Consider the following 10,454-nt stretch of genomic DNA (forward strand, 5'->3'; position numbering starts at 1 on the left):
AATACATTCTGTATTACTATATTAAGTTCAACTGAGAAGGAAGAGCATTTGTGCAGTTCAAAGATCCATGTACCCTGGCTTGTCTCTACCGGGGGCTGAACAGCCACATCCATCAGATGAGCTGCTGAGCTCCAGGTCTGGTAAAGGTCACCGTTCTCCATCACACCTTCCACCCAGACGGGCCTGTCAAGCCTGAGCACGGATCAGCTCCTCGACCCCCAGAACCAGGCACTGGAGCCTGGGGGCAAACGCCAGTCTCGGGCACCCCCTGTGGAGGTGAGCCAGCCGACCCGCTCACTGGACATGACACAGCATCACCACCACTCAATATACCAGCGGGCACACACCATTGGGTTGGGTTTGGTGCCAGAGGAGTGGATGGTCGTGCCCCTGCATATCCTCTCATTCTGCCAGTCGTTTGTCACTGCTGATTTAGAAGATAGATAAAACCCTGCCCACTACAGAGGCTAGTTAAACAAGTATAATTAGTTACCTATAACAGAATCAGGCTAGAGAACTATTATTGAGATTAACAAATGCGGTTTAACGACTGTTTTCTCGTCAGATCCACTGAAAATAGGGTCCTTTATCATAAAATCTGCAACAGTCGTGCCTTTAAAGATTACATGAAACACGCAATTCAGCATTTAATACAATGTATTTTGTAACTAGCAGTTTCAGTCATTCATGGCATTGAACCTGGGTAATCATTGCCATTAAAAATCCATTAGGGAATCTGATGTTGTAGCCCCTTTGGAGGTTTTTGTAAACAATCATTTCAAACTATCACATTTTTAATAGATGACCATTTCCCAGAATCACTGATGGTCCCTCAGGTTCCTAATGGTTCTTCAGTCATATACATACAGGCATACGTACAGTACATAACTGAGTACATACATACAGCACATACAGCTGTATTCCTAATTGAAAATACCATTAAATCAACCACATACAACAAAAAGTGATATTATTGTAACAGAAAACAACCAGCAGGGGCTGCATCCTCGTGTAGCTCGCTAGCTGAAAAGTATGACACCAGTCCACCTGCACCCCATCCATTCGTCTGTCTGCCTGACTAACCCGATGACACTGACAGGTGGAAGACGGAGAAGCAACGTACAAAGTGTTTTTCCTATTATTACATCAGGAACCTGCTCCTCCATCACCCCTCTCCTTTCTGTCAGCCGCGAATCATAACCTGATTATGAATGCAGGTGCCCTGTAAATGCTGTTCATATGTATTAAAAACCTATTCTCTACAGGTGGTTAATGAATACAACTTTTATAAAGCCAATGAGAGTATAATTTTCACATTAAAAGCCCCAGATCCATCTGTGATATCTGTTGCTGTTTTATTTATGGATACTGTAAATCCCCATAGTGTGTGAATCAATGTGAGTTCGATCTGCCTGAAGAACCCAGCCGGTCCACAGTGACTTCCAGTGAGATCATGTGATTTATCCAACAGTATAGCTTTCAAGTGCCCTCCTATGAATGGTTCGAGTTAGAGGAGAGGTAGAGAGGGGTGATGGAAGGAGGAAAGGAGAAGGAAGAGTGTAACCGTGGGGTTGGGGGGTAATCTAATATGATAACAAGATCAGTACATGGTGAGTGACATTATCCTCTGCCAAGGATATAAAGATGGCTTCTCAATCTTCTGCCAGACAGGTGGCTCGTTATTGGAGGCAGAAAGAAATAACATGTGCTGCAGGTGTGTTTGTTAACAGCAGGCAAGCAATGTTCCGGTAGCTACACACCTACCTGCACAACTTATTTCCTTGCAAGGTTTGTTCCACCACACAGCTGTTCCACCAGTTACAGTGCTGTAGTTATGTTGGTCTTCTGTATTTCAAACTTAATGTACATCACAAGACACCTTGTTTGTGCCTCTGTGGAGTAGCAGTGATGTAGTAATACATTTTCTTCTAAGACTTTTCACAAACCTTAACTTGTATGCCAGCAGAAATGCTTAGCGTAATGCTTCTGGAGCACAACTTCATTATTCTCTGCTTTCTCACAAGGAAAACAGTTTGAATGAGAAAGTTCTACAGTGCTAATAGAAGTAACTTTTCCACTTCATAAAAAAAATGGTGATAACAAAATGATTTCATGGAGTACTTTGCTCATTTAATAGTAGATTATAGAAATCCAATCATTCATAAAAACTACCAAGCAATGTAATTGGTTGTCTTTCATTTTCTCTGTAATCCAACCGAATTAGGTTCCTCTTATATTGCTCATTGCTTAATTTCTGGACCCAAATTTGGCCCCCAAAAGTAAAATTTCCACTTCTTAAAAAATGTGGTGATTACAAATGATTTCATGGAGGACTTTGCTCATTTGATAGTACACTATAAAGAAAAAAAATCCAATCATTCATAAAAACTACCAATTAATGTAATTGTTTGTCTTTCATTTTCTCTGTTATCCAATTGTGTTCCTCTTATATTGCTTATTTTACTTCATTTCTGGATCCAGATTTGGCCAAAACAATTGACATGTAGCCTCTTTAACCAAAATAGATTACACATTTGCATCATATTTCTACAAATGCACTGCCTATCTAAGCTGTGAACCATAAATATAATCTTTATTGCTTTAATAAAAAAGTTCCCTGTAGTTCATCTGCTACAGTGATGACATCTTAATGAACTTCCTTTTTCACCACTGTTCGGGCTTAGTTTCCTGGAAAACCACTTCAACTGTCTTTAATGTTCTCTCTCTGAACATACAATGTACCTGTAGCAGCTCACTGAATGGTCACTAATGCCTCGATTTTATAGACTGACAATATTGGTGTCTAGTTCACAAAGAATCCTGTCTTCTTCCATGAGCCATCCCCTCAAGGACTTTACCATGAACCCAGTCCTATCAACAGAAGTATTTATTACGTCTATATAAGGTGCGATATTGTTTTCCTGTGTCTGAAATGCATCCCCCTAGGATGTTCATATAGAGGGTTCAAGAAGACAAAATACTGTCAAGTAGTTTAAAAGGGGGAATTGATTTCCAGGAAATGGTACTGCATGCATGTGTTTGTATTTGAGTAGCCATTTGAAACAAAAAGACCAGCGTTCAAGTTAAAGTTTTCCCAGAATGTACTATTCCTGGGAAAGGGAAGCCTGTTTGGAAGATACAAAGGCAGAGATAAGCCCTGTCAGATTGGATACACAATCTGAGGTTTGTAAGGATTATGGCTTTGGTTTGATGACTTTCAAGAACCATGTCAAAGCTTTTCCAAGCATCACCACATAACTGCAATATGGACTGTATTGTAAATCACATAGACCAGATGGAACGTATGAAGTCGACCAAAACCTGTTGGAAATCTCTCAGTATGGAATGCTGATGTGGCTCTTCCCTTCTCCTCCTCCTCTCTCTTCTCTGTCCACCCAAAGGATCTTTTCAGTCCCACTGCCGGACACTCAGAGAGAACCTGCATCAGGTGGATTAGCCCACCAAAATGCAATGGCAGCTTTTCCAGTATTACGTTTTTGAAAGGAATGAATGATTAAGCGGGAAAGCAATTCCAGGACACCAGCCCCCCTCCCTCCCCTACCCCGTCGGACAATAGTATAGTAATTAGTGGAACTGGTAAACACGAGCTGTTCGGGACAATGTCAGGTTTCCGCTGCTTCGATTCTGTGAAACGTGTCCTCATCTTCAACACGCGGTCCTGTGAGGGTCAGTTTGTTGAGCATAGTGTTTACCCTGCCATAGATTTTATTGTCACTGAGCCCAACTGACAAACAAGAGGGCTTCCACTGCTGTGAATGGCATAATTTGATATTTTATAAGTGTTTAATTCAACTCAACCTCCTTCAATCTGACCTGCAGGAAATAAGGGTATCGTACAATTACGATTATTAATTCACATTGTAGAATTTCTGCTCCTTCCGAAAAATCTCCTTCTTCTTTCTGTTTACAATAATAGTGGACCTGCTTACTTGCTGTCCTTCATCCTGACATTGAGCTGTAGGAACAAAGGCAGCATGACCACAAACATGCCGGGCCAACTCAGGGCCGTCAGCACAGTGTGCTGGGTAAAGGGCAATCCGGGTTTCCACCCACCCACCTGCAGTTGGCTGCCAGAGTAACAGGTTTTCAGTCAACATACTGAGGATAGGGGTAGTGGAGAGAGATAAATGGGAGAGAGAGAGAGAGAGAGAGAGAGAGAGAGAGAGGGAGGGAGGGAGAGAGAGAGAGAGAGAGAGAGAGAGAGAGAGAGAGAGAGAGAGAGAGAGAGAGAGAGAGAGAGAGAGAGAGAGAGAGAGAGAGAGAGAGAGAGAGAGAGAGAGAGAGAGAGAGAGAGAGAGAGAGAAAGAAAGAGAGAGAGAGAAAGAGAGAGAGAGAGATGATAAGTGGCATGATGAGAGAGGATGAGAGATGTAACAAGTGAGACAGGAAAACTTTGTGAGTGAGTAAGAGATTTTGTCTGTCTGATTGTGTGTGTGTGTGTGTGTGTGTGTGTGTGTGTGTGTGTGTGTTTGTGTGAAGTACAGGGGAAGTACGGGGGAAAAAATCAATCATTATCAAAGAAGTATTCATGCATGACTCCACATTTGTTTAGCTATTTATTAAACAGTTTACCAGTGAATTGTGAATCAAACTTTTAGAACACGTTGACCCAATAGCCTTCAAGCAATAAAGTCATACTGTAGGTTCTTTCAAACCATACTGTAAATCATCAAAAACAAATATTTCCTATGTTTAATAGGGCATTCCCTTTGACTATTGTACTATGAAGTAGTAATAAAGTATTAGTGCAAGCACTTTAAAATAATAAGGTAATTTACACAAAAACAGATGCAAAGTTATTTAACCCATTTAATTCAAACTGATGAATCAAGTTTGAACATTAAGTTATACATCACTGATGACAGAGATTCCTAAATATGTCTCCAGACAAGCTCACCACACTAATGAAAATGAAAGTGAAACAGAAAGCATAATTGTTCAGAAATGACAGTAACCAGATTTGTTATGTCAGTGCTTGTTTGTAAAAGTTAATAGGATACCATTCCTGCTTCACCTTGGACTGCCTTTGCCTTGGGCATAAGTTTGTCCTGAGAGGGCTGGTATTCAACATCAACATCAATAGGAGGGAAAGCACCAGCTTGTTGCCAACAGGGGGTCTTACTGTTAGTGATTGGTTGGAGAGATTCATTTAGTCATTTAGCAGACACTCTTATCCAGAGCGATCCAGAGATTCCAACATTAAACCCACTGATCGATCCATGAAAACAGCCTGTGGTTGAGCGGTCATGGTTTTGGCCCGTCATTAAACGGATGGCAGTTTTTGGCCCTACGTCCCCTAATCCTCTGTAACTACGTTAACTGAATAACACCCATATTTTGACTTGGCTCCACCTATAAATGTTTAGCAATACACATGATGTTTCATACAACTTAAAGTCAACATACTATTTTAAAACACAGAGCATTCCTGATGCAAAGTATACATTTTATAAATGTTCATGCACAAAACTCTTTATAAGTCCATGATGTATTGGAAATGTCAATCACACAATTGAAGCACATTTGCTCCTCGCAAAACAGTCTTCTATTAATTCAGTGGCTCTTCAAAGTCACCAAGGCAGCTGGTAGTGCTAGCTAGTGTATCAATGCTTGGGGCTTAAACAGACTAGATAGGTATCTTGGGCCCACTTAACTCGTTCTCCGTTTAGTCCAACTGTGGAGGCTCCTGAATTGTCTCCAGGGGTGTCAGACGTCTGTTTGGTTAATGGATACAACAACAAAAAAGAGTTCCAGATGCTGGCTGTGTTAACGGTGAGGGGGCAGCAGAGACAGGGTTTCATAGAGAAGACTGGCCGATCACTGGGCTTTCCAAAGGCAACAGCTCGGTCTTCACAGTGTTGCAAGTGTTAGGTTGGACACACTGCGAAGACAGACATGGATACGTAGAGATTAAACATTGAACACAAAACCAACGATATTTGTTATGGCTTGACTGGGTAGGGCTACTGACATACAAACACCAAGTCACTGAAATCTTCAAACTTCTTACAGATGAGAAATGTATTTTTATTTAGGCTGGTAGTTAATGATACAAAACCTATTTCTCTCAACCTCATGGTGTTCTGTGTGGCCCAACTTGCTTTGAAAAGCGCTTTCATTGTCACGCTGCATAAATTTGTAATTTTTATAGACTCTAAAGCAAATTGACACTAAATAAACATTAGGCAAAGACAAGGCTCTGAAAGAGAGCCTGAATAAAGTTCCTCACACACAAATGTGCATACAACACAACAGGTGAGTGAACCCGTTTTCTGTTACAGAGAGCCTGAAGCTTCATCACTGGATGTGACTTTCCTATTTACATTGTCAGAAGGATCAGTAAACACTCAAGAACACACAAGAAAACATTACCGTTGTACCTAGGACACTGATTATAATGAAGAAGAATTTTGGCTCACCACATTTTTCACAGCAGGTGTGTGTATATGAGGGAGAAGAATAAATATCTATCATTTGGATCGACCTGTTTCCCAGATACCTACAGTTAAGTGCTAAGTGTGGTGTGTTGGTATTCTTGGCCTTTGCTGGTGCCATGATTGACTGACATACCTGATTCATCTGCATGTGGCCATTAAACCCCTGGGTATGGTCCCTGGACATGAAGAGAGGCTCAGTGCGAGGCCGACCGGTTTCCAAAGAACCCACACCGTTAGCCTTGTGGATGCAGAGGACTTTTCGGAAGCTCTGCTTGAAGTTGTCGGACAGGAAGCCGTAGAGCAAGGGATTGGCGCAGGAGTTGACGTAGGTGAGGGTGACCTGGAAGAAGTAGACCCCCGCCATCAGGCTGGTCTCGGGGATGGGGGACACCTGGTTCACCATGTTGGTGATGAAGAATGGGAGCCAGCAGAACACAAACACCACAACAATGATCACCACCATGCGCGTGACCTTGCGTTCAGAGCGCCTGCGCCTCGTCAGGCCGGCCCGCGCCCCCGCTGACCGCACCTGTGGGAGGCACGAGACACCATTATGTGTGAACAGACACAGTTCGGTCAGATGAAAATCAAGTCAGATAGAGCTGTTCCGATGACCTGATCGAAACAGATCCGAAACAGAACTTTCTTGAAGTTTCAAGGTTCAAGATTAAGATCTGAGATTAAGGATTGACTACAGACGTTTGGAAAGGAGCAACAAACACATGGAACTGGCCTTTGAACACAACAGGAGCTGCCTCGTCAGTGCTCTGAACCTCACCTTAAGGAGGATGAGAAGGTAGCAAAGGCAGATGATGAGCAGCGGTGCGAAGAAGCCCAAGATGGCCGTGTAGAGGATGAAGGCTGTGGACCACACCTCCTGGGGATCGGGCCAGCTCATGTTGCAGGAGTTGAACTTGTCCTGCACGTCTGAGTAAATGATCACGGGCAGCACCACCAGAAAGGACACCACCCACACCATGCTGTTGATCACCTTAGCCACCCTTGGACGACGCCACTTGGCACTCCGGATGGGATGCACCACCGCCAGATAACGGTCGATGGACATCACCGTCAGACAGAAGGTGCTGGTGAACTGACTCATGGTGTCCGCTGTCATGACTACCCGGCATAGGAACTCTCCAAAAGGCCAATAGGAGAGCACGTTTTGAGTGGTGAGTATAGGGATGCCCAAGATGTAGATTTCGTCAGCCAGGGCCAGGTTGAGAATGTACATGTTGGTGACTGTCTTCATCTTGGCGTAACGCAGGACCACGTAGATGGCCAGCGTGTTGCCAAGGAGACCCACCACGAAGACGGTGAGCGAGACGACGGCTGTGACCACGGTGCTGCCGCCCCAGAAGGGCTCGCTGTCCACCTCGGAGGAGTTGAGGGACAGGTTGGTGACGGGGGAGCACATGGTTGAGGACAGGTTGAGATCCTCTGTTAGAGGATCGGAGAAACTCATCTGTGAGGTTTTTGGGAAGGTCCGGAACCTCCTTCTGATCGAGGTTTATCAGACTGAAAAAACAACATAGATCCTGGTAAATGTAATACAGTAGGAGGGTAACCATCACAACAGCTTGGTTGTGTTGTGTAGATTTTTCTGTCTAAGGAATGCTTCTGGGGGAAGAGATGGTCCATAATAAAGCAAGAAATCTCCCAACTGTTTAATAGCTTTGATATGTATCCATATGATAAGTGTTGGTCCTACAGAAAGTCTTTGGCATACTTCAAAGCACAATGCAAAGAATATGTGCTATGCCCTGTTACTGGTCTTGAATTCTGTTATATTTTGACTGAGTGGCAGTTCCACTTGTACGCTACCATTATGTTCCTTGCGTTTATAACAACACGTTGACCGTCTTTGAGCAGGAAACCCATATTGACTGTTTGCTGTATTTTAATCGTAGTTCCAAGAATTTCTAGAAACCCCATTTTGGCATGCATCCATAAAATGATTCCCCAAACTGCCTCAGTATTGAGATTAAATATGCTTGATTGGCCAAGCTGCTCTGTTGGAGAGAGGGTGGTAGATGGGGAACTTGTACATTTATTCCATTTATGCCAGGAAATATTAATCAAATGTGTTGAATATCAAAATGGTGTCCATTTTTTTAAAATATTTAAATAATATTTGATTCTGATTCTGATTCTGAATATGTGCAACCCAGGTCTATGGCAAAAAGCCATAAATCCCCTCCTGTTTAGCGAAAACTAAGGAACAGTGATCTTTGACCTTAGAATCAAGGATATCATCCCCACACCTGCCTACAGTTGACAAGTAGGTGAGTTGTAGCTTAGGAAAAACCTAAACTTGCGAGACCTGTTGAGAAAATAAGTGGGCTGACGCAAAGAATCACTGAAGCGCAGTCCAAAAACACAAACATGACGTCCAACCCTCAGGCAATGTTGAGAGTCCAAACACCTTCGATACTGAGAACCAGCTGAACCTTACTTTCTTATCAATAAACACAGAAGAAAAACTATACCAGGTATAGTTACACAATTAGGCTACAGTTTGAGTAAACGGTCAGCATCTCACTGCAAGTGCAGTGTAGGCCAATTATTGATAATGTTTATTGTTATTGCATTTACGTATAAGCGCAGACATTTCATACATGCTTCGACCTATAACACTGCTACTCCTAAAAATCATTTACATAATGAATTTGAAGTTAGTTAGTGACAGATTTGCCATGAAAAACGAGGAAAGAAAACCGAACAGGGTTTCATACAGTTTACATGCAGTTTGCAAACTTATGTCTAGTTTCTACCATGTTCCAGGTCTATTATAAAGGCTTTCTCATAAATCAATAATTTAGGTATTTTCTTGTTTAATAGAGAGATTGAATATAGCATACCTTTGCGATCTTGCGCGGCTCCAACGCTGTCCATGGTCCTATCAATTCGACGATGCGTCTCTACTCTCTGGTGGTGTCAATTCAGGGAATGTTAGAAACCCTAAAGCAAAAACTCGTATCAAAAAAATGTGCGAGAATCTCCTAATTTGCCGGCCAAAACGTTGTAGTTTCCGTATATAAATAAAGTTATTCTATTTGTTTTGCATGCATCCAAAAATTACTTCACATGCACATTCAATTTGGACTAAAATCAACTTTCATTCACACTGAAAAAGTAGCAGATTGCCTTAAATCTGGAAAGTTATCGTGGATCTCTCCCAAGATCAAATAATAGAACGTCTCCCATTTCGCATAGAAGTTGGATTAAAGTGAAGATTTTTTGCAGAGCGTAAAAATCCTCTGCGATGCTCATCTGCATTGCAAGTCCGAGTCAATCGTCTTGTTCCTTTCATCCAAGAGGCAGGGAGGGAGCGTTCGTATTTATTTGCATGAAAAAAAATCGTCACTACGTCATCAAGCTTCAGTGCAGGTCTCACCCGATACAATCCCTGAGTACCTCATAGTTTACTCACCTGTAACACAATGCACTGCATCCCAGGTCCGGGCCAGATTGCATTAGGTTGTTTTAGCATTATGATCTTCGCTAGTCTTGAAAGGGTGGTTTATTCAGTCAGAGTCATCAGTTCTGATTCTTGATTGGGGATCTTGGAGTGAGGTCAGTGATGGGAATAATCAATTTTATACAGGTTTTACATTTTGTGAGAAACGTTGTGTAGTTTGGATTTGATTTTCTCTCAGTAGGTCTTTCTCTCTCTTCTTGACAGAACACAGTTAGGCAGATCTTGATCTGAGCACTACTATATTTTGAGAGATTATTAAGGTAGTCCCCCAGGTAAATACAAACACAGTTGGTTCTCATTGTGGTTCAGTGAGGTACACTGCACAGTGCTGTCTACTGACAACTGTCTCTCTGTTGCGCCCTAGTGGTACATACTGATAGACAAGCTTAGACGCACGTCTTCCAGTAACTTTCAGTATCCTCAAACACATTCATATGATACAGTTTCAGATAACAGAAGCAACAATTTCAAATGTTGTGTGTGATATACCGGTATGTATGCTTTGAACTTCAATT

General features: G+C 42.3%; 1 protein-coding gene across 1 annotated transcript; it reads right to left on the reverse strand.

Annotated features, from left to right (window-relative positions):
- Positions 1–4,563: 4,563 nt before the first annotated feature.
- On the reverse strand, positions 4,564–9,786 carry LOC124480071 (somatostatin receptor type 5-like). Its single transcript, XM_047039137.1, has 5 exons — positions 9,606–9,786; positions 9,320–9,419; positions 7,237–7,976; positions 6,592–6,987; positions 4,564–5,902 (listed from the first exon to the last, which is right to left on the reverse strand). The coding sequence occupies exons 3-5, from the start codon at positions 7,921–7,923 to the stop codon at positions 5,819–5,821; spliced, it is 1,167 nt and encodes a 388-aa protein (XP_046895093.1). The 5' UTR covers positions 7,924–7,976; positions 9,320–9,419; positions 9,606–9,786; the 3' UTR covers positions 4,564–5,818.
- Positions 9,787–10,454: the final 668 nt, after the last annotated feature.

Source organism: Hypomesus transpacificus, chromosome 17, assembly GCF_021917145.1.
Source record: "Hypomesus transpacificus isolate Combined female chromosome 17, fHypTra1, whole genome shotgun sequence".
Classification (NCBI taxonomy): Eukaryota; Metazoa; Chordata; class Actinopteri; order Osmeriformes; family Osmeridae; genus Hypomesus; species Hypomesus transpacificus.